Source organism: Rhinopithecus roxellana, unplaced genomic scaffold (genome assembly GCF_007565055.1).
Source record: "Rhinopithecus roxellana isolate Shanxi Qingling unplaced genomic scaffold, ASM756505v1 contig2247, whole genome shotgun sequence".
Lineage (NCBI taxonomy): Eukaryota > Metazoa > Chordata > Mammalia > Primates > Cercopithecidae > Rhinopithecus > Rhinopithecus roxellana.
The window spans coordinates 813-25,239 of record NW_022142016.1 but is presented as its reverse complement, the minus strand read 5'-3'; the positions used below and the strand labels follow the sequence as shown (position 1 = coordinate 25,239).

General features: G+C 49.4%; 1 protein-coding gene across 1 annotated transcript; it reads right to left on the bottom strand.

The window, feature by feature from the left end:
* Positions 1-593: 593 nt before the first annotated feature.
* LOC104660991 (NACHT domain- and WD repeat-containing protein 1) lies at positions 594-24,094 on the bottom strand. Its single transcript, XM_030926375.1, has 7 exons — positions 22,812-24,094; positions 17,772-17,975; positions 15,268-15,427; positions 13,437-13,554; positions 11,905-12,063; positions 5,174-5,371; positions 594-1,279 (listed from the first exon to the last, which is right to left on the bottom strand). Exons 1-7 carry the CDS (start codon positions 23,960-23,962, stop codon positions 594-596), a joined length of 2,676 nt encoding a protein of 891 aa, XP_030782235.1. The 5' UTR covers positions 23,963-24,094.
* Between the last annotated feature and the right edge of the window lie 333 nt (positions 24,095-24,427).

The window sequence follows — 24,427 nt, the reverse complement described above, 5'->3', positions numbered from 1 at the left end:
GAGAGAAAGAGAGAAAGAGAGAAAGAGAGAAAGAGAGAGAGAGGAAGGAAGGAAGGAAGGAAGGAAGGAAGGAAGGAAGGAAGGAAGGAAGGAAGGAAGGAAGGAAGGGAGGAAAAAGAAAAGAAAAGAAAGAAATTATATTGGCTGAGAATGAAGATTCTGTTTTTGACATCTCTGAGTTCAACAGGTATAGAAAAGTAAGGCTGATGTCCTAAAGAAAAAAATAAATATATTTGCCAATGAATTTGGCGAACACACCCCAAGGCTCTCTGCCTGGTGGAGTATGATTAAAATATCACTGGAGAGAGAGAAGGGCCAAGATATATTGGAGAAAACGTGGGCCTAGACATTAAGAAACTGAACTTTCTGAATGTCCTGGAGTAAAGAAAGGAAGTCCTTTTCCCCCGTGTGTAAAATGGTTGGGAGGTGGTGTTGAATCAGAGCCAGTCAAGCTCTGAGAATACAGAATTTTGTTTCCACCTCACTGGGACAGAGAGTAAGGAGATGGGATTTGTTTTCTTTTCCTTTCTTCTCCTCCCTTTCCCTCCCTTTCCCTTTCCTCCCCTTCCCTCCTCCCTCCCTGCTTCCCTTCCCTATCTCATGCACAGAACCGACGAGGACAGCCTCTGGAACGACAAGGCGCAGGAGCAGCACCGGCGCGCCCTAGCGAAGCAGATTGCAACGGCCCCGGCCGCCCGGGGGCGGCAGGACAGCGAGGCACGCCGCCCGGCAGACACGAGAAGGACCGGCCAGCAAGACCAGCAGGCGGGCGGCCCAGCCCGGGCGCGAACCGGCACCGGGTCCACCCGGTCCCACGGCCAGGCCCGAAGAGGAAAGCTCCGGCCTAAGGCCGAACATGCCGCAGACAGCCAGCGATGAGACGGCCGGCCCCGAAGCCGGGGCGGGCCGGACCGGCCGGCCATGCCAGCCAAGTGCGACGGCACCAGCGTGAAAAGCCCGCCCGGGCCCGAGCAGTGACCATCCCGTGAAAGACCCGGGCGCGCCCGCGGCAAGACGGGCCCGTCCCCGGCCCGCCCTGCCAGGGACGGGCATAAAGTGGCAGGAACGTACAGAAGTGCGAAGCAAAGACCATCAACGGCCCTGCCAAGGGTCGGCCCACCTGGATAATCCGAGGTAAGCACAGAAACCGGGACCGAGACTGCCCGACCTCTGTCCCCGTAAGGGCCCCGCCACCGGGCGACGCGGAAGCGCCACCGCCACACCCGACACGAATAGTACCCCTGGAACGACCAAGGAATCGCCCGGACCTGGCCGAACGCTGCCAATGAACACGGACAAGCCCCAGGCCGGAAACGTTATAAGGCCTGTCAAGACGGGGACGTGCTGCCAAGGTCCTTCCTTCCTCACTTCCTCCCCTCTTTCATCCCTCCAGTTCCATCCCTCTTCCCTAGCCTTTCCCTCCCTTCCCCTCCCACTCTCCTTCCCTTCCCTTTCTTCTTCTTTTCTTTTCTTTTTTTTTTTTCAGATAGAGTCTCACTCTGTCACCCAGTCTGGAGTGCACTGCCACAATCATAGCTCACTGCAGCCTTGAACTCTTGGGCTCAAGCCATTCTCCCATCTTAGCCTCCTGAGTAGCTGGAACTATAGGCACATGCCACCATGACCAGCTTTTTTTGTTTTTTTTTTAACTTCTTGTAGAGACAGGGTCTCCTTATGTTGCCCAGGCTGGTCTTGAGCATCTGGGCCCAAGAGATCCTCTTGCCTTGGCCTCCCAAAGAGCTGGGATTACAGGCATAAATCACTGTTCTCAGCCTCTTTTACTTTTTTTCTTGTCATGCACTCATTGTGTGACCTTGGAAATATTAACTCATACTTTTCATTTTTCTTTTTTTTTTTTTTGAGACAGAGTTTTGCTCTTTTGCCCAGGCTGGAGTGCAGTGGCGCGATCTCCACTCACTGCAACCTCCGCCTTCCAGTTTCAAGTGATTCTCCTGCCTCAGCCTCCCAAGTAACTGGGATTACAGGTGCCCACCACCACACTCGGCAAATTTTTGTATTTTTAGTAGAGACAGGGTTTTACCATGTTGGCCAGGCTGGTCTTGAACTCCTGACCTCGTGATCCACCTGCCTCAGCCTCCCAAAGTGCTGGGATTACAGGCGTGAGCCACCGCACCCGGCCATACTTTTCATTTTAAAAATGAACAAACTGAAGACCACACGGGTAAGAACTTTCTGAACTTTAACAGGACTAGAGGATGTAGAATGGGGCACAGTGGATCTGAAACACAGAACATTTCCCTGCCCCAGAGACGACAAAAATGTCACTCTAAGCTGTAACTTCCTATGCCTGTGCCATAATGGACATCATTATTCAATTATAGCATTGTGTGTGATTTGTGCCTCCATAGCCATTGTATAATCTCACTGTTAGTAATAAAACCCAAAAGCTGATAGGTTTTAGCTGAGTACATGGTTATCTGCACAAAGACCATATTTCCCTAGCTGAGCACAGTGGCTCACCCCTGTAATCCCAGCACTTTGGGAGGCCAAGGTGGGTGGATCACCTGAGGTCAGGAATTTGAGACCAGCCTGGCCAACATGGTGAAACCAGGTATCTACCAAAATTTATCTGGGTGTGGTGGCGTGTGCCTGCAATCCCAGCTACTTGGGAGGATGAGGCAGGAGAATGGCTTGAACCCGGGAAGCAGAGGTGCAGTGAGCCAAGATTGCGCCACTGCACTCCAGCCTGGGCAACAAGAGCAAAACTGCATTGCAACGAAAGAAAGAAAGAAAGAAAGAAAGAAAGAAAGAAAGAAAGAAAGAAAGAAAGAAAGAAAGAAAGAAGAAGGAAGGAAGGAAGGAAGGAAGGAAGGAAGGAAGGAAGGAAGGAAGGAAGGAAGGAAGGAAGGAAGGAAGGAAGGAAGGAAGAGGAGGAGGGAGGGAGGAAGGGAGGGAGGGAAGGAAGGGAAAGAAAGGAAGGAAGGAAGGAAGAAAGAAAAGACCATATTTCCCAGGCTTCCTTACAGTTGGAGATATCCAAGTTCTTGCCAATGAGACAGGAATAGAAATATTAGTTCTGCTTCTAGGTCATGCCCTTAAAATGAAGAGACCTGCCATCTGCTTCTCCTATTCCCACTGGCTGGAATGCCATCTTGATGGTAGGAGCTGGAGCAGCCATCTTGGGCCAATGAGGACAGCCCTACACTGAAAATGGCAGAGCAGCCAGATTGAAGGAGTATGGGTGCCAGACACCCTAAGAACTCCCTTTTACCTCTGCTTTTGCTTGAACTATTTCATAAGAGAGAATTAAACTCCTATTTTATTTAAGCCACTGATATTTTGGCCATTGTTTTTTTACAACTTCTGAGTCTATATCCTAACAAATTCACACTCTTTTCCACTATGCCAACTTCAGTCTCAGAATCCCCTTCAACACAGCATTCTAGCGGCTGCCCCTAAATCAACTCCTCCATGCACTGTACTTAGTGTCTGTTAGCATTTCTATTTTGAAAATAATGGGCCTGCGGAGTGCAGCTCTCACTACCAGGTCATGTGGCACAGTGAGAGCTCTGACATTTGAACCACAAGTGAATTCAGTGGTCTCACAATCAATGTGAGAGATTGTGGGTGAGCAGATAAATAGATGGGTGAATGGAGGTCAACGAGTGGGTAGACAGGCGGCTAGCTGGATGAGTGAGTGGGTGAAGGGATGGGCAGGTAGATGGGTGGGTGGAGGAATCAGTTTCTAGATGAAATTGAAGTGAGAAAGTTGATGAATGGCCAAGTGTGTGGATGGGTGGAGGGGTAAGTGAGTGAATGGAAGATGATCAGATGAAGAAAATGGAAGGATAAGTGGGTAGAGGGGTGGATGACTGATGAGTGGATAGATGAGAGGAAGGAAGGAAGAAAGAAAGGGTTGAAGGATGAATGAATGGATGAATGGATGAGTGAGTGGATGGATGGAAGGAAAGGTGCGTAGGTGGGTGAGTGGATGGATGGGTGAAAGGATAAGAAGGTGGTTTGATGAATGGATGGATGGATGTATAGATGAATGAAAGGGTGGGTAAATGATTGGGTGAATGGATGAATAATGGATGGGTGGATGGATGAATGGGGCTAGATAAATGAAACGGTGGTAGGGTAGATGGATAGATGGATGGGTGGGTGGATGGGTGGATGGATGGAACAGTGGAAGAGCAGACGGATGAAAAAGTGGGAGGTAGATGGATTTATAGACGGGGGATAGATGGATGGAAGGGTGACAGGGTGGGTAGATGGATGGGTGGATGGGTGGGAGGGTGGATGGATAGATGGATGGATGGATGGGTGGGTGGATGGATGGATGGAGAGGAAGGTGGTTTGATAAATGAATTGATGGATAAATGGAAGGGTGGGTAGATGATTGGATGAATAGACAAATGATGTATGAAAGGGGGGGGTGGATGAGTGAATGGATGGATAGATGGATGGAAGAGTAGGAGGGTAGATGGATGGGAGAGTGGGAAGATGGATGGATGGATGGATGGATGGATGGATGGATGGATGGATGGATGGATGGATGAAGGTGGCAGTAGATGGATGGAAGGGTGGCAGAGAAGATGAGTGGATGAATGGATGGGTGGGTGGGAGGGTGGTTGATGGATGGATGGATAGATGAATGGAAGGGTGGGAAGTAGATAGATGAATGAATGGATGGGAGGGTAATTGGATGGAAGAGTAAGAAGGTGAATGAATGGATGGATGGATAGATGGATGGATGAATGGAAGGAAGAGAAAAGTGAATGACAAATGGATAGCAAAACCTAAATCCTCTTTTCTCCGTTACATTCTGGGATTCCAGAGGCTTCTTACAGTTCCATCAGCTTCTCAGGGGCCTGTCAGGCATCAGTTCTTAGCTTTCAGATTTATTAGCATGAGTTTGTAAACAGTTGAAACTGTCAGATGGGCACCAATCCCTTGGAGATGGGAAGCTTGGAGGCATCCCCTAGCATGAGGCTTATTAGCAGAATTTATATGAGACATCTACAGTCCCTTGGCGGGGGGCAGAGAGAGTCGATTCGGCATGAGACAGCAGGGGCAGGCTCTGATGGCACGCTTGGGGCCTCCTGACTAGCACAAGGGAGTCCCAGAGGACAACCTCAAACACCCAGCATTCACTGCCCCCAAGCAAGCAGGTTCTTGCTGGGATTTTTGCTACGCTGGGGAGACTCACCTTTGTGACAACCGCTGAGGGTTGCCCGGAGGGGTCCTCCCGGGGGCTGGAGGAATCCTCCGAGGGGCACCAGCACAGGGTGTGTGCACAACCGGAACCAGCTCTGGGCCTGCTGGCACAGCTGTCCCACCAGTGCTGGATGTGAGGTGGCGAAGAAATGGAGTCTGGCCAGCAGTTCTGTGTACAGGAGGCTCCTCTCTGCAACAAAGGGATATAGACTAAGTTGCCTGGATTGAGCCCCCTGTACCCTCCTGCCAATTGAGTCTCCACTCCCTGCAGGGGCTCCAGGACAAAAGAAAAGACACAATACCTCAGCTACTGGCCTCTGCTGTCCTCTCCTGTCTCCTTCTCTGCTCTCCAGACACACTTACCTTGCTTCAATTGCACCCAGCTGTTTCCAGTCTCCAGCCTTTGCCCATGTGGCCTAGAAGGCTTCCCTTCCCTTTCCTTCCTGCCTCCCTCCTTCTCTCCCTCCCTCCCTTCCTTTCTTCCTTCCTCTTTTATCACACTCTGTTGTCCCGGCTGGAGTGCAGTGGCACAATCAAAGCTCACTGCAGCCTCAAACTTCTGAGCTCAAGCAATCCTCCCATCTCAGCCTCCCAAATACTAGGGACTACAGGCATGTGCCACCATGCTCAGCTAATTTATTTGTTTATTTTATTTTATTTTATTTTATTTTATTTTATTTTATTTTATTTTATTTCAGTTATTTTTGAGATGGAGTTTCAGACTGTCACCCAGGCTGGAGTGCAATGGCACAATCTTGGCTTACTGCAACCTCCACCTCCCAGGTTCAAGCGATTCTCCTGCCTCAGCCTCCCGAATAGCTGGAATTACAGGCTCCTGCCATCACACCCAGCTAATTTTTGTGTGTTTAGCTGAAACGGGGTTTCACCATGTTGGCTGGGCTGGTCTTGAGCTCCTGATCTCAAGTGATCCATCCGCCTCGGCTTCCTAAAGTGCTGGGATTACAGGCGTGAGCCACCGTGCCCAGTTATTTATTTTTTTAGAGACAGGGTGCAGTGGCACGATCACAGCTCACTGCAGCCTCAAACTCCTGGGCTCAGGCGATCTTCCAGCCACAGCCTCTCGGGTAGCTGGAACTGCAGGTGCACGTAACCACGCCTGGTTAGTTTTTTGTTTTTTGTAGAGACGGGGTCTCGTTATGTAGCCCAGGTTGGTCTCAAACTCCTGGGCTCAAGTTATCCTCCTTCCTCGACCCCTCAAAGCTCTGGAATTATACGTGTGAGCCACTGTGCACAGACCCAATCTTTTCAATAAAGCAGGATCAGAGGAGGGATATATTGGAAATCTTTGTACCTTTCACTCAATTTTGCTGTGAACCTAAAACTGTTCTGTAAAAAAATGGGCTATGAAGAAAAATCAGCCGGGCATAGTGGCACGGGCCTGTAATCCCAGCTACTCGGGAGGCTGAAACAGGAGAATCGCTGGAACCCGGGAGGTAGAGGTTGGGTGACAGAGCGAGACTCCTTCTCAAAAAAAAACGACTCGTGATCGCGTTGGATCATTTAGGATGTGATGTTGAATGTTCCCCATTTCCCAGCTTGGATGTACGGAGAGCACATGGTTGTCCAGCAGCGCCCTCTGGTGATAATATTTGTTCCTACTCCTCCTCCTTGGAGCTGGCGTTGCCACAGGTTGTCAATCAAGGGGCTTTGCAAGGAACGTGCTGAGAGATCTGGGCTTTTAAATCTTCCTTAAACTGGGAAGTCATGCCCAAGGCTGTTTTCCTGCGAAATTGCTCCATCAAGGTTTACAACTCCTGGCGAGCTCCTCTCGCGTTATTTTTCTTTCCGGTTGCCTTAAATTCCAGTTGTTTGGTATGCTGCTCCATCTCCTTCTCTTTATTTATTTGTGTATTTTGAGACAGAGTTTTGCTATGTCGTGCAAGTTGGAGTGCAGTGGCGCGATCTCGGCTCACCGCAACATCTGCCTCCCGGGTTCAAGCAATTCTTGTGCCTCAGCCTCCCAAGAAGCTGGGATTACAGGCATGTACCACCACACCCGGCTAATTTTTGTATTTTTAGTAGAGATGGGGTTTCACCGTCACCCAGGCTGGTTTCAAACTCCTGGCCTTAAGTAATCTGCCTGCCTCAGCTTCCCAAAGTGTTGGGGTTACAGGCGTGAGCCACTGTGCCCAGCCATCTATTTATCTATTTTTAACTAGTTAATATTTTTATAGAAATAGGGTCTCGCTGTGTTGCCCAGGTTGGTCTTGAACTCCTGCCCTCTAGCAATCCTTCTGTCTGGGCCTCCCAAAGTGCTGGGATTAGAAGCGTGAACCCCCGCACTCGGCCCCATCTCCCTCTCTTAAAGGCTGAGACAAACATTAACTATGTTTAGGTCCCAGTGGGAGCTGGGGTAATGGCAGGTAATCAGTAGGGATTGTGTGAATGTATAAGAAAGGCATAAATGATTACAGGCACCATCATCTTCATATTGGGTGGAGTTCTGGGCACATTTTAGTTCAATCGCACATTTTGCAGTTGACACAAATAGGGTTTCAGGGCAGAAATAGCCCATCCAAGGCTGTTCATGTCAACAGTGCTATTATGTGACAGTAACATGACCTTAGATGGCATCACGGGTGGAGGTTCTGTGTGAATTGATGTACATACTCTTCCCAGCAGCCCTAGCTGGGATGGTCACTCAGCATCCCTATTTTGCAGATGCGAAAACTGAGGGCTGTGGGGCACTGGGAGTGATGGTAAAGGGTCTGCAAGGTCACACTGCCATAAGTGGCAGCACCAAGATTTCAATCGACACAGTAGAGCTCAAAATTTGTGGTCTTGACCATGACTGGTCTATGTGTGTATTAGTCCGTTCTCATGCTGCTAATAAAGACATACCCAAAACTGGGTAATTTATAAAGGAAAGAGGTTTAATTGACCTACAGTTCCACAGAGGTGGGGAGGCCTCAGGAAACTTACAATCATGGTGGAAGGGGAAGCAAACATGCCCTTCTTCACAAGGTGGGAGGAGAGAGAAGAATGAGAGCCGAGTGAAGGGGGAAGCCCCTTATAAAACCATCAGGTCTCTGCCACTTCTGCTGCCACTTCTGGGCTGATAGCCAGGAGAATAAAGAGAAGCAGTGGTGCTGCCACTTCCGGCCTGATGGCCAGGAGAATATAGAGAAGCAGACAGTTCAAGGATGCTTTACAGAGCCAGGATTAGAAGCTCTGCATAGGAATCACAGGCCACTGGCCATCCTTTTTAACATGCTACTCACATCCATGGGGAAGCACTTTGGATACAGAGACTTAAACATCTTGAATATTCCCCCTTCCTTTGTGAACTCACCTCACAATTTATTGCCCTTTGTTAACATGGTATTTAAGGCCCCAGGTCTAAACACTCCTCTGAGTTTTCACTTATCTTCTGTGAAACTTCTGTGCATATAAAATTAAAACATATGAGCCCTTTCTCCTGTAAAGCTGTCTTTTGTTAGTTTAATTCACAGGCCCCTATCGCTGAACATAAATGGGTAGATAAAAAGATATTATATATTGTCTCCCATAGTTTGATTGTAAAATGGTGCAGCTGTTGTGGAAAATGAAGTGGTGGTTCCTCAAAAAGTTAAACACAAAATTGCCATGTGATCTAGCGATTCCTTTTCGCGACAGCCAAAAGTAGAAACACACAAATAAATGTCCACAGACAGATGAATAGATAAACAAAATGTGGCATATTCATACAATGCAATATTATTCAGCCTTAAAAAGGAAGGAAATTCTTAGCCAGGCATGGTATCTCATGCCTGTAATCCCAGCACTTTGGGAGGCCAAGGTGGGCAGATCATGTGAGGTCAGGAGTTCGAGACCAGCCTGGCTAGCAGAGCAAAACCCCATCTCTACTAAAAAATACAAAAATCAGTTGTGTGTGGTGGCACACGCCTGTAATCCCAGCTACTCTGGAGACTGAGGCAGGACAATTGTGTGAACAACCCAGGAGGTGGAGGTTGCAGTGAGCTGAGATTGTGCCACTGCACTCCAGCCTGGGTGACAGAGTGAGACTCTGTTGTGCAAAAAAAAAAAAAAAAAAGGAAATTCTGACATATGTTACAATGTGAATGAAACGACAAATACTGTAAAATACCACTTATATGAAATACCTAAAGCAGTCATATTTATAGAGACAGAAAATAGCACGGTGGTTGCCAGGGACTGGGGTAAAGGGAGAATGGGGAGTGATATGGTTTGGCTGTGTCCCCACCCAAATCTAATCTTGAATTGTAATCCCCATAATCCCCCATGAGGGAGGGACCAGATGGGAGGCGATTGGATCGTGGGGATGGTTTCCCCCATGCTGTTCTCATGACAGTGAGTTTTCACGAGATCTGATGGATTTTTGGGTTTTATTGGAGACGATCTCATTCTGTCGCCCAGGCTGGAGTGCAGTGGCGCAATCTTGGCTCACTGTAACCTCTGCCTCCCGTGTTCAAGCAATTTTCCCACCTCAGCCTCTCAAGTAGCTGGAACTACAGGTGTGCGCCACCACACCTGACAAATTTTTATGTTTTTAGTAGACATGGGGTTTCACCATGCTGGCCAGGCTGGTCTCAAACTCCTGACCTCAAGTGATCTGCCTGCCTCAGCCTCCCAAAGTGCTGGAATTATAGGTGTGAGCCACCACACCTGGCCATCCAATGGTTTTATAAGGCAGTTTTCCCTGCCTTTGCTCCCTCACTCCCACCTGCTGCCCTGTAAGACACACCTCTTTCCCTTCTGCCACAAGTTTCCTGAGGCCTTCCCAGCCATGCAGAACTGTGAGTCAATTAAACCTCTTTCTTTTGTAAATTACCCAGTCTTGGATGTTTCTTTACAGCAGGGTGAAGACGGGTTAATACAGGGAGTGAGTGTTTAATGAAGACAGAGTTTCACTTTAGGAAGATTAACAAATTCTGGAGATGAATCGTGATGATAGCTGCACATTATTAATATATTTAATCTTGTCAGGCACCGTGGTTCATGCCTGTCATCCCAGCACTTTGGGAGGCTGAGGCAGGGGATTGCTTGAGTTCAGGAGTTCAAGACCTGCCTGTGAAACATGACAAAATCCCGTCTCTACAAAATATATAAAAATTAGCCGAGCATGATGGTGCATGTCTGTAGTCCCAGCTACTCAGGAGGCTGAGGTGGGAGGATCGCTTGAGCCTGATAGGAGGAGGTTGCAGTGAGCTGAGATCATGCCACCGTGCTCTAGCCTGGGCAATGAAGCGAGATCCTGTCTCAAAAAAAAAAAAATGGTTAAGACATGTATTTTGCTATAATTAAAACAAAACCAAACAGAACATCCTCCTGGCCAGAGTGTCTGAAGACTTGGAGAGATTCTTCAAGCTCTAGGACAGGGAGTAGCAAATGGCAATCTGAGGGCCAGACTCCGCCCAAGTCATCTGGGAGCTAGGAATAGGTTTTTTTTTTTTTTTTTTTGGTTTGTTTATTTTGAGACAGGGTCTCGCTCTGTCACCCAGGGAGCAATCACAGTTTACTACAGCCTTAACCTCCCAGGCTCAAGTGATCCTCCCACCTCACCTTCCCAAGTAGCTGGGACTACAGGCGTAAGCCATCATGCTCAGCCTGAGAATAATTTTTACAGCCATGTGTTTGCAATAGACCAGATAATAGTGAAAACCAACTTTAAACCCTAAGTTTTGTACTCAGTTATTATTATATTTTGAATTTCATCAATAAAAAATATGTGGGAACTTTGTTTTCTCTTTTATCATATATGTACTTACATAATTTCCTAGAGTTTTCTTGAAATAGTTCCTATCTGGCTCCTTTCCTTCCTCCGTTCCTTCCTTCCTTCCTTCCTTCCTTCCTTCCTCCCTCCCTCCCTCCCTCCCTTCCTTCCTTCCTTTCTTTCTTTCTTTCTTTCTTTTCCTGACGGAGTCTCACTCTGTCACCCAAGCTGGAGTGCAGTGGCACGATCTCAGCTCACTGTAACCTCCGCCTCCGGGGTTCCAGCGATTCTCCTGCTTCAGCCTCCCAAGTAGTTGCGGCTATAGGTGCCCGCCACCACGCCCTGCTAATTTTTGTATTTTTAGTAGCGACAGGGTTTCACTATATTGACCAGGCTGGTCTCAAACTCCTGACCTTGTGATCTGCCTGCCTCGGCTTCCCAAAGTGCTGGGATTACAGGTGTGAGCCACTGCGACTGGCCCTACCTGGCACTTTCTAAAGAAAAGTCCAGGGTGACAGGATGGGCACTGCTTTGGTAGTATTCATTCCAAAGTTCTCCCAGGCTCAATTTAAAATTCTAGGCCAGGTTCCGTGGCTCATGTCTATAATCCTAGCACTCTGGAAGGCTGAGGCAAGATCACTTGAGCCCAGGAGTTTGAGACTAGCCTGGGCAACACAGTAAGACCCCGTCTCTACAAAAAGTAGAAAAATTAGCAAGGCACAGTGGTGCCTACCTGTGGGCCTGTGGTCCTAGCTACTCAGGAGGCTGAGGTGGGAGGATCATTTGAACCCAGGAGTTTGAGGCTACAGTAAGCTATGATTGCACCACTGCACGCCAGCCTGGGTGACACAGCGATACCATGTGTCAAAAAAAAAAATTATAGAAACAGTGCTGGGGAAAAATTCACATGTTTAGACAGGAAAGGTATGAGGGTTGATGAAAATCCAGCTCATGACTCAATGAGGAGAGCGTGTTTCTAGAAGTCAGTGCCCGTCCTGATCACTCCTGTCCAGGCCATCTGGACTCACCCATGCCTCGGAGTTCCACAGCAGGGCGGCAGAGCTGGAGGGCTTCACGCACCAGACCAACCTCAGGAGAGTCCAGGTGAGGGGCACACAGGTCAAAGTCGTCTAGCAGGTCTTCAATGCCCCCAGAGATGCCCCGGCAGGAGATCCAGCTCATGCTGCCTGAGGGAGAGAAGAGGGGAGGATGTGGGAAGTGCCTACCTCCCTCCAGTTCATCCTGGGAGGGGAGAATCATCTCTCCATTTCTTCCAGGGCATCTCAGGCTCAGCAGTAGTGACAATGGGGCAGGATCATTCTCTGCGGTAAGGGGCTGAACTATGCACTGTGGGATGTAAAGCAGCATCCCTGGCCTCCACCCACCAGATACCAGTAGCACTCCCACCCCAAGTGTGACAATCAAACATGTCTGCAGACATTGTCAAGTGTCCCCTGGGAGGGCAGAATCTCTTCTGGTTGAGGATCAGAGGGATGGGTGAATAGATAGATAGATAGATAGATAGATAGATAGATAGATAGATAGATAGATAGATAGTTGGGTGGATTGATGCTTGGATGGACAAACAGAAAGATATGTGGGTGGATGGATAGAATAATGGGTAGATGGATGGATGGATGGATGGATGGATGGATGGATGGATGACCAGAAAGGTAGATGAATGAATAGATAATGGACATATAGATGGGTGGATGGATAGATAGAATGATGGATGGATGGATAGACAGAAGGATGAGTGGATAAATGGATGGATGGATGGATGGATGGATGGATGGATGGATGGATGGATGGATGGTTAGAACTAGCTCACGGCTCAAAAAGGAGATCATAGATGGATGGGTGGATAAATGGATAGTTAGATGGATAGATGGATGGACAGGTGGATAAATGGATAGTTAGATGGATAGATAGAGGTGGATGAGTGGACGGATGGATGTATGGATGGACAGACAGAAGATGGGTGGATAAATAGATGAATGGATGGCTAGGTGGATGAATGGACAGACAAAAGGATGGGCGAATAAACACATAGCTGGTTGGATGGTTGGAAGGTTAGATGGATGCATAGATGAATGGATGAATGGATAGATGGATAGATGGACAGAAAGATGGGTGGATAAATGGATGGATGGATGGATGGATGGATGGATGGATGGATGGATTGACAAATAGACAGACAGACACACAGACAGATAGGGTCTCTCATGATAAGGCAGGGATTTTCACCCTATGCGCTAACAACATTTGAAGCTAGATTATTCTCTTTGGTGGGGTGTCCTGTGCACTGTAAGGCATTGAGCAGCATCCCTGGCCTCCACCCCCAGATTCAAGTAGCGCCTTCTCCCCTAGCTGTGACAACCAAAACTATCTGCGGACACTGTGAGGCATTCCCTGGGTGTAGAATTGCCCCTTGTGAGAACCTCTGCCTTAGGAGGCACGAAGGATTTCCACGTTTGCCCTTCACTCTCCCCAGGCTCCAGAAGGCTGGAGCGCGGTGCGGTCACCAGGCTCAGTCCCCTGAGATGGGGGAAGCCCTTACCCAGAACCTCCTGTTTCAGTTCCTCCAGGCGGCCCGAGTGAAGCAGATGATAAGGCAATTCCTTCAGCTTCCGCAGGTTTGCAACCGTGTCTGAGAACCACAGAGGCTGAGGGGCCACCTGGCAGAGGAGAAGGGAGACTGCAGCTTGGACACAAGCCCATTCATTCACTCCACACACAAGCTCATTCATTCACCTCATGCTCCAGACGGTGCTGGAGAGGATGAGAATGCAATGTCAGACAGACATACTCCCGTGTGCCCATTGGTCAGGGCTGGGGCAGAGGACGACTTTTGGGACTCAGAGAATCGAAGCCAGAGGTCATGGGACTTTCCGGGAGGAATAGGGAATGTTTCCTGAAGGTAGAGGCATTGGAACTGAGCCTCAGAATTAAGTGGGCATCTATGTGGCAAAATGTGTCAGAAAACAATGGCATTCCAGGGCAAGGGAACCGCATGGGCAAAGGCCTGGAGGTGTGAAAGAGCAGGCTGAGTTTAGGAGGACTGAATTATACAAAGCAGGTTATGGGATGCTGGTGGGGAATGAGAGTAGGGAGCTTATAAGCAGCAGATCATGAAGGCACTGAATATCAGGCTGGGTAGGTCAGGCTCAAGACTGAGGGCACTGGGGAGCTATGGAAGGTTTTAGACAAGAGGCATAATCAGATTGAATGGTCAGAAGCATCCTTGGGAGGATGCACTAGGGCAAGAGACTGAGAGGCTAAGTGAATGAAACAGGCTCAGACCATGCCCTGGAGAGACAGGATGAAGCTGAGCCTGCAGGAACTCTGGGCACACAGGAGAGGATTTGTGAATGGGCCTCTGGGTCATTGGAGAGGAGAAGGGTCAGCACCAGGCTTGGTGTGGTAGTCCTACCTGTAACTACATGCCTGTAATCTCAGCCCTTTGGGAGGCCAAGGCAGGCAGATCACTTGAGACCAGGAGTTTGAGACCAGCCCGGCCAACATGGCAAAACCCTGCCTCTACTAAAAATACAAAACTTAGCCAGGTGCAGTGGCACACCTGTAGTCCCAGCTACTAGGGAAGCTGAGGCGGGAGAACCGCTTGAACCGGGGAAGCGGAGGCTGTAGTGACCTGAGATCATGCCACTGCACTCCAGCCCGGGTGACAGCAAGACTCCGTTGGAAGGAAGGAAGGAAGGAAGGAAGGAAGGAAGGAAGGAAGGAAGGAAGGAAGGAAGGAAGGAAGGTCGGTCAGCACCAAAAAAAGAATAGAGTCTGGTCCTGTCTCTAGCCTCCCCAGTCCAGCAGCGGAGACAGAGAAAAAGAAACATCAAGCTGTAACCAAATAATTAAAAGTGTAATTTCCTAGTTGTAATCATTATACAACACTTATATAAGATTTTAACATCAGGGAGAAGAGTTCACAATAACTCTGAACTTTGTTTGTTTGTTTGTTTGTTTGTTTGTTTTTGAGACAGAGTTTCTCTCTGTTGCCCAGGCAGGAGTTCAAGACCAGCCTGGCCAACATGGTGAAACCCTGTCTCTACCAAAAATACGAAAATTAGCCGGGCATGGTGGCGGGCACCTGTAATCCCAGCTACTCGGGAGACTGAGGCAGGAGAGTTGCTTGAACCCAGGAGGCAGAGGTTGCAGTGAGCTGAGATCACATCATCACACTCCAGCCTGGGCAACAGAGCAAGACTCTGTCTCAAAAAAAAAAAAAATGGGATAGAAGGGACATCTTCCCCTCTGTGGGAAAGGAGAAGTAGGTCAGGAGGAGGTTTTAAGTGCAAAAAGAGGAAGGAAGGAGGTGAGCAATGCCGGGCAGGGTGGAGGCTGCAGGTGGAGAGTGGGGGTCCCAGGTACTTCACCTTTCGGTCCAAGTTTAGGGGTTTCCCTACAAGTGGCAGAGTGATGAGCTTCTTGGTACCCTGGCTCCAGGTCCCTGAGAAGAAGTCAGCCAGGACGGTATGCCTCTTGGCTCTCTCGGATCCCGACAGGTAGCGCTCACGGACCACCTCGACCAGCTGTCTACAGAGAGAGTACACAGGCTGATGGACCCGGGGGACCCATTGAGCTCAAAGGCGGCTGTCTGTCTTCCTGGAGGCAGTTCCCCAATCCCAAGCCATCCTAAACCACTCTGTTGGCCACCTGTGCTATTTGATACATCACATCTCTCTCTAAATTGGTCCATGTTTTATTTTTCCTTACATAAATTTACTTTCCTTACATAAATTTACTTTCCTTACATAAATTTACTTTCCTTACGTAAATTTATTTTCCTTACATAAATTTCATAAATTTGAAATCCCACCTGTAATTACACGCCTGTAATCTCAGGAATGTAATTACAGGTGGGATTTCAAAGAGGAACATTTGGGCTTCTCCAAAATTTAAACATAAAATAACTTACCACCTGACCCAGCAAATCCACTCCTGGGTATATACCCAGAAGAATTAAGAAACAGGTGTTCAGGCCGGGTGCAGCGGCTCATGCCTGTGATCCCACCACTTTGGGAGGCCGAGGCAGGCAGATTACCTGAGGTCGGGAGTTTGAGACCAGCCTGGCCAACATGGTGAAACCCTGTCTGTACTAAAAAAAAAACACAAAAATTAGCTGGGCATGGTGTTGCATGCCTGTAATCCCAGCTATTCAGGAGGCTGAGGCAGGAGAATCACTCCTCCCAGGTGGAGGTTGCAGTAAGCTGAGATGGTGCCACTGAGCTGAGATGGTGCCACTGCACTCCAGCCTGGGTGACAGAGAAAGACTCCATCAAAAAAAAAAAAAAAAAAAAGGAAAGAAAGAGAAAGAAGGAAAGAAAGAAAGAGACAGAGAGGGAGGGAGGGAGGAAGGGAAGGGAAGGGAAGGGAAAAGGGAAAGGGAAAGGGAAAGGGAAAGGGAAGAGAAGGGAAGGAAAGAAAACAGGTGTTCAAGCAAAACCTTACACTTGCATGTTCACAACAGCAAAAATGTAGAAACAATGCAAGTGTCCATCCATAGATGAAGATAAACAAAACGTGGTCCATCCATTCAATGAAATATTATGTAGCCATGAAAAGGAAGGAAGCACTGATCCCTGCTACAATGTGGATGAGCCCTGAAAACATGATGCTGAGTGAAAGAAGCCAGACACAAAAGGCCGCATAGTGTGAGATTTCATTGATCTGAAATGCTCAGAACAGGCAAATCCAGAGAGACAGGAAGCAGATGAGTGGCTGCCAGGGGTTAGGGAAGGAGAATGGGGAGTGACTGCTGATGGGGACGGGGTCACCTTTTGGGGGGATGAAAACGTTCTGGAACTAGACAGAGGTGAGGGGTGCAACATTGTGATCGTACTAAAATACCAGCTAATTGTCCACTTTAAAACGGTGAATTCTGGTCGGGCACAGTGGCTCATGCCTGTAATTCCAACATTTTGGGAGACCGAGGCAGGCAGATCACCTGAGGTCAGGAACTTGAGGCCAGCCTGGCCAAAATGGTGAAAACCGTCTCTACTAAAAATACAAAAATTAGCCAGGTGTGGTGACTCATGCCTGTAATCCTAGCTACTCAGGAGGCTGAGGCAGGAGAATCACTCGAACCTGGGAGGCAGAGGTTGCAGTGAGCCGAGATCGTGCTGCTGCACTCCAGCCTGGGCAACAGAGCAAGACTCTGTCTCAAAAAACAATAAAATAAATAAATAAAATAATATGTGGTGAATTGGCCAGGCATGGTGACTCACACCTGTAGTCCCAGCACTTTGGGAGGCTGAGGTAGGTGTGTCTCTTGAGCCCAGGAGTTCGAGAACAGCCTGGGCAATGTGGTGAGACTCTGTCTCTATAAAAAAAAATTTAAAAATAGCAGGCATGGTGGTAAAATAAAATAAAATAAAATGGTGAATTTTATGTTACGTGAACTTCACCTAGTTTAGTTTAGTTTAGTTGTTTAGTTTGAAACAGAATCTCACTCTGTCACCCAGTCTGGAGTGCAGCAGTGCAATCACGGCTCACTGTAGCCTCAAACTCCTGGGCTCAAGTGATCCTCCCACCTCAGTCTCCCAAGTAGCTGGGACCACAAGTGTGTACCATCACACCTAGCTAATTTTTTTATATTTTTTGTAGAGATGGGGCCTCTCTATGTTGCCCAGGCTGATCTCCAACTCCTGGCCTCCAGCAATCCTCCCGCCCTGGCCCCACAAAGTGCTGGGATTATAAGCATGAGCCACTGCGTCCAGCCTCAACTCAATTTTAAAAATGAGTGAATTGTGTCAGAATCCTAACTGGACTTGATTTCCTGGGGAGTGAAGGATCTGATACTGAGAAGAGCCCTGGCCAGTGAGTCCTCCTCATTCTTGGGGTCCCACCCAGTGCCCCTGCCACTGCTGCCTGGACCTACCTGTGGGCAATGGCCAGGAGGGTGAAGCCATCCACGGGCCGCCGGGCCAAGTAGTATCCCAGATCCCGACGAAGTCGCACCCACAGCAGGGGCGGGAAGCGCAGCAGCTCCTTGCTGGGCGGGGTCCAGTCCCGGTACACGGCCTGCAGTACCTCGTCGTCCAAGGACAGAACATCCTTCAGCTCCGCCTCCGAGAGACCGTGCCTGAAGGGAGGAGGAGTGGGCCTTTGAGGCACATTTCATGTCTTCTGCGTTTGGAGGATGCAGAAGCCAAGAGAGGGAGGGATACAGCCACCCACTCGGTGTCCAGCACATCACCTGGGATCAGCATTTGGACAGTGCCCACGAGGGCCCAAGCCCGGTTAGGGCAGTACTCACCAAGGAAGACCTTTTCCGATTTTTTTTTTTTTTTTTTTTTTTTTGAGACAGAGTCTTGCTCTGTCGCCCAGGCTGGAGTACAGTGGTGCAATCTTGGCTCACTGCAACCTCCGCCTCCCGGGTTCAAGTTACTCTCCTGCCTCAGTCTCCTGAGTAGCTGGGACTACAGGTGCATGCCACCACACTCAGCTAATTTTTGTATTTTTAGTAGAGACGGGGTTTTACCATGTTGGCCAGGCTGGTCTCCAGCTCCTGACCTCGTGATCCACCCTCCTTGGTCTCCCAAAGTGCCAATCTTTTCCTCTGCATGCACACCTACAGAACCATAAACCGCTCACTCCTCAACCTCAAAGGGGTCTGAGACAGACAGTATAGGGAGGGAAGGACGAGGTAACTCAAGGAAAATAATGCAGAAATCAACTGCACCCACCCCACTCCACCCTGGCCCACCAAGGCATGTCTTTAATTAGGATAAGTGGGCTGGGTGTGGTGGACCACGCCTGTAATCCCTGACCTTTGGGAGGCTGAGGCAGGAGGTCTGCTTGAGGCCACAGCTCAAGACTAGCCTAGGCAACACAGGGAGAGAATCGATGGAAGGATGGAAGATCGAGATGATGGATAGGTGGATGGAAGATAGAGACGATGGATGGATGGATGAAAGGTCGAGATGATGGATGGATGGATGAATGGATGGGTGGATGGATTGATGGATGACAGAGATGATGGAAGGAGGGAGGGAGGGACGGATTGATGGACGGATGAATGGAGATAGGGTCTCTCATGCTAAGGCAAGGTTTCTTACCCTCTGCACTATCAACATCTGGGGCTGGATCATTCTCTAAAGTAGGACCATCCTTTGCACTGCAGGGTGTTAAACAGCACCCCTGGACTCCACTCAGGAAAGACACCAGGAGCACCACCCTGCTCAGTCAGACAACCAAAAATGTCTCCAGACACTGCTAGTGTCCCCTGGGTTGGGAGGGGAGAACTATCCTGAGGTGATGACCTCTGGCCTAGAAGGATCTCAGGTCTGCTCCAAAAGCGAAGCTGTCACCATCCCGCCACATGGATCTGATGTGTAAGCATAACATATTTTCATGGAACTGGAGCAACCAAAATCATCCATCTTATCTTCATGCTTCATAAACCACCTCCCTGCCACCTCTGTGAGAGACCTGGCTTTACTAATTGAACCAGACATGGGACCATAGACCAATTGATTTCTGTCTCCCTGTACTTTGGAATTAGGACCCAAAGAAAAAGTCAGTAAGATGGCAAGATGGCACCTGGTCACAGAAATATGAGCTCCTGATGCCAGCTGTGGCTGAAGGCAAGCTGAAGTTCCAGAGAGGCTGAAGGAAGAGTCTATAAGAGGAGTTGATGTGCAGAGAGGACCCCAGAGGGAGAAAGAAGGAGAAACTGCTCTGATTTTTATGACAGTTTCCATGACAACTCACTTACTCCAAGCCAACTTCACCAGATGGCCCAATGGGCCACCCCTCTATTCTGGAACATGCCCCAGTTGTTATTTGCACTTTTTTTTGGAGACAGGGTCTTGCTCTATTGCCTAGGCCGGAGTGCAGTGGCATGATCACAGTTCACCGCAGCCATGACCTCCTGACTCAATGAATCCTCCTGCCTCAGCCTCCTGAATAGCTGGGACTACAGGTGTGAGCCACGTCCAGCTAATGTTTTTATTTTTCACTGAGGCAGGGGCTCTCATTTTTTTGCCCAGGCTGGTCTTGAACTCCTGCGCTCAAGTAATTCTCCCACCTTGGCCTCCCAAAGTGCTGGGATTATGGGTGTGAGCCACGCACCCCAGGCGGTATTTGTACTCTTACAGTTGGGAAATCTGGGGTATGTCCCTGGAGTCAGCTATAAGATGGCCCTGAATTTCCCTAACTCTCCAATGGATCTCGATCTCTCTCACTCTCTCCCTCTCTCTCTCTTTCTCTCTCTCTCTCTCTGTCTCTGTCTCTCTCATACACACACACTTCCTTCCTTCCTTCCTTCCTTCCTTCTTTCCTTCCTTCCTTCCTTCCTTCTTTCCTTCTTTCCTTTTTCTTCTTTCTTTCTTTTGAGACAAGGTCTTCCTTTGTCTCCCAGTCTATAGTGCAGTGGCACAATCATGGCTTGCTGCAGCCTTCAACTCCTGCGCTCAAGTGATCCTCCCATCTCAGCCTCCTGAGTAACTGGGTCTATAGGTGCGTACCACCATGGTCAGCTAATTTTTAAAAATTTTGTTTTTTAACAAACAAAACAGGGGCCTCACTGTGTTGCCTAGGCTGGTCTCAAACTCCTGGATTCAAGTGATCCTCCCACCTTAGCCTCCCAAAACGCTGGGATTACAGGTATGAGCCACTGCACCTAGCCTATTCTCTTATTTCTTGCACTAGCAGGAATGTGTTTCTATTTCTGGCAAAGAAACAAGCAGACCACCACCCTCCAGATGAATCTGTGGTAACTGATAAAAGTCTGAAATGGCACAGGCTGAGAAAAAACAAAGCAAAACAAAACAAAAATCCCCCTAAAACTGAAAAGAGGCAAAACTATGTCGTCCAGTATTTTGGATGGTAGTTTTGAGTGTTTGCTGTTGGCCAGTTGCAGTAAAGGCAAGGTTTTGTTCCTTGGTGTCTCCACCAATCGGCAGAGGACAAACTCAGGGGAGGGACTGTGGCTGCTTGGTCTTTCTGATTAACCCCTTCCTCTCTACTGCTTGTTGTTTTTGCTTTCGCTTTTGTTTTATTCCTCCCTTCCTTCCGTCTTCCATGAATTGGCATCCTCGGATCCTTCTGTCCCCCTGTCCTGTCCGTCCATTCCGTGCGTTCTTCCTCCTCCTCTTGGCTTAATTCCTTCCTCCTTCTTTCTCTTTCTTCCCTTTTCTTTCTTTCTTTCCTTTATCTCTCCCTTCCTTCTTTTCTTTTCTTTCTTACTATCCTTCCTTCCTCCCTCCCTCCCCCCCTCCCTCCCTCCCTCCCTCCCTTCCTTCCTTCCTTCCCTCCTTCTCTTTCTCTTTCTCTTTCTCTTTCTCTTTCTTTTTGAGGTGGAGTCTTCCTTTGTCACCCAGGCTGAAGCACAGTGGCACTATCTTGGCTCGCTGCAACCTCTGCCTCCTGGGGTCAAGTGATTCTCCTGCCTCAGCCTCCCGAGCAGCTGGGATTACAGATGCCCGCCACCATGACGGCTATTTTTTGTATTTTTAGTTGAGACAAGGTTTCACCATGTTGACCAGACTGGTCTCAAACTCCTGACTTCAAGTGATCCACCTGCCTTGGCCTCCCAAAGTGCTGCGATTACAGGCGTGAGCCACCATACCAGGCCTTTCTTTTTCTTTCTTTCTTTCTTTCTTTCTTTCTTTCTTTCTTTCTTTCTTTCTTTCTTTCTTTCTTTCTTTCTTTCTTTCTTCTTTCTTTCTTTCTTTCTCTCTTCTTCTCCTTCCTTCCTTCCTTTCTCTCTCCTTCCTTCCTTCCTGCCTGCCTGCCATTCTTCCCTGTTTCTCTCCCTCCCTCCCTCCCTCCCTCCCTCCCTTCCTTCCTTCCTTCCTTCCTTCCTTTCTTTTTCTTGCTATATCCAAAAAGCAATATATGCATGTTACTTTTGACTCCTCATCCACACCTGGCATCTCTGAGCAATGGCCCCAGACTATCACGACCCAAGTTTATTGCAATTTTTTTTTTTTTTTTTTTTTTTTTTTTTTTTTTTGAGATGGAGTTTTGCTCTTGTTGCCCAGGCTGGAGTGCAATGGCGTGATCTTGGCTCACTGCAACCTCCACCTCCTGGATTCCTGTGATTCTCTTACCTCAGCCTCCCGAGAAGCTGGGAATACAGGCATGCACCACCATGCCTGGCTAATTTTTTTGTATTTTTAGTAGAGACAGAGTTTCTCCATGTTGGTCAGGCTGGTCCAACTCCCGACCTTGGGTGATCTGCCCACCTCAGCCTCCCAAAGTGCTGGGATTACAGGTGTGAGCCACTGCGCCTGGCCTAGTTTGTTGCAATTCATAGCCCCGAGACTTTCACTCGGCTAAGCAACCATGTAGGCAGCCCTTTCTTTCTTTTGCATGTGTGGATTTATTTTCCCAGCTTTGTTGAGGTATAGTTGACTAACAAAAATTGCATTTGGCTGGGCATGGTGTTGCACACCTGTAGTCCCAACTACTCTACTTGGCAGGCTGAGATGGAAGGATCACTTGAGCCTCGGAGTTGGAGACTGCAGTCAGCTATGACTGTGCCACTGCACTCCAGCCTGGGAGACAGACCCAGACCCCTATCTCTAAAAACAAAAATAAAAAAAATATTTATCTGGGTACAGTGGTGCATGCCTGTAGTCCCCGCTACCCTACTCGGCAGGCTGAGATGGGAGGATCACTTGAGCCTGGAAGTTGGAGACTGTAGTGACCTACGGTCATGCCACTGCACTCCAGCCTGGGTGACAGAGTCAGACCCCATCTCTAAAAATTAAAATTAAAAAATTATATTTTGCTGGGCACACCTGTAGTCCCAGCTACTCAGCAGGTGAGGCGTGAGGATCACTTGAGACTGCAGTGAACTATGATCATGCCTCTGCACTCCAGCCTGGGTGACATAACTAGACCCCCATCTCTAAAAATAAAAAATTAAACATAAATAAATAAATAAGAGTTTCAAAACACAGAGACTTACCGGGAAGACACGATGTAGCCCAGCACGTGGGCCACGAGGAGCTGCCCATGTGTCTGCTCCAGACGGGTGCAGAGCTGGTGCGTGGCTTCCTCTGCGGTGGTGGCCAGTGGTGCAGGCACGGTGAAGGAGGCCCATTTCCGGGCCTCCTCAAAGGCCAGCCTCAGCTGCCCCGGGTTCCCACACTCCGGGAGGCTGGCCCAGAACAAATCTGTGTGCACCGGGCTCAGCGTCCTCCTTGCAGCCACCAGCAGGTGTTGGATCATCTCCTGGCGTTGGTTTCCAGAGAGGGGCTTCACCTCCCAGTAGGCCTCCGGGTCCAGGAGCACTCGCTGCAAGGTGTCCAAAACCCCCAGTGCCCCCGAGCAAGCTGAGAGGATGAGGTGCACCCTTGGGGGGCAGTTGAGAGGCAGCCAGGGAACCCTCCGAGCATGGCGGACAGAGTCCAGGTCATCCATAGCATCCAGCAGGAGCACAAGAGACTCGAAGTTTCTGCAAGAGACGGTGTGGAGGAGGGTGTGGAAAAACTGGACCACCCTGGTGTGGGCATCCAGAACCTGGGCAGGGGGCAAAGGCAGCCCATAGGCCAGGCACACCTGGAAGCAGACGCTCTTCAGCAGGCCGCGGGCATCCGAGCTCATCTGCGACGTCCCCAGCAGCCGCAGGACGGTCACCGTCTTGTGCCCGAGCAGCCTTGGCATCTGCTCAGCCAGCTTGCACATCAGGGCCGTCTTTCCAATGCCCGGGGGCCCGAAGAGTACCAGGGGGGTGTGCTGCTTGCTGTCATCGTGCCTGAGCTGCTGCCCAAGCCGGGCCAGGAGTTCCTGGCGTCCGCAGAAGTTCTGGGTGACCTCCGAGCTCTGCCAAAGGTGGTGACGGATCTCTTGGTAGAGCCACGCCAACTCCCGTCCAGCCACATCCAGCTCACAGAGGCGTTCGAGGACCTGGTGATTGGCCCTCGCCACAAACTGCTCACCCAGCTCCTTCAGGTAGCGGGCATGAATTTTGTTCTTGGGGTTTACCAGGTCGCGGCTCCATGGCAGGCGGTGGGCCTTGAGGACTCCGGGGTGCGTGTCAGTGATGCGGCCCTTGAGGCTGCTGAGAAGGTTCTGGGCGTCAGTGTCCAGGCAGCCGTCCGCGAGCCGGTCCACCATCCCGAGGGCGCAGTCTTCAAGGATGTGTTTGTAGGGGTCTTGGATCTCTCGAAGGAAGACGGTCGCTCCCTGGTCCCGGTCCTCTGAGCTCAGCAGGCCCTGCTGTATCTCCCAGTCAATGACTGCCAAAGTGGGGAAGGTGGGAAGGAAGTGTAGTCATTATTGGGTCAGCAGCTGACCTAAATGGGGTTGCTGGGAGACCTGTTGTTGGGGGACGTGCATCGGTTCTCAAGATTAACGTGCACCAGAGTCCGACCTGCGAGACTCGAAAAGACCCGCATGGCTGGACCCCACCTCCAGAAGTGATTCAGCAGATCTGAGTGGGGCCCCGGAGTTTGCATTTGCAACAAGCCAAGGCTTGCTGGTCCAGTGACTGCACTCAGAGTTACACTAATTAAGCCATTATTCTTAAAGAAAGAGAGAGACGGAGTTTCGCTCTTGTCACCCAGGCTGGAGTGCAATGAC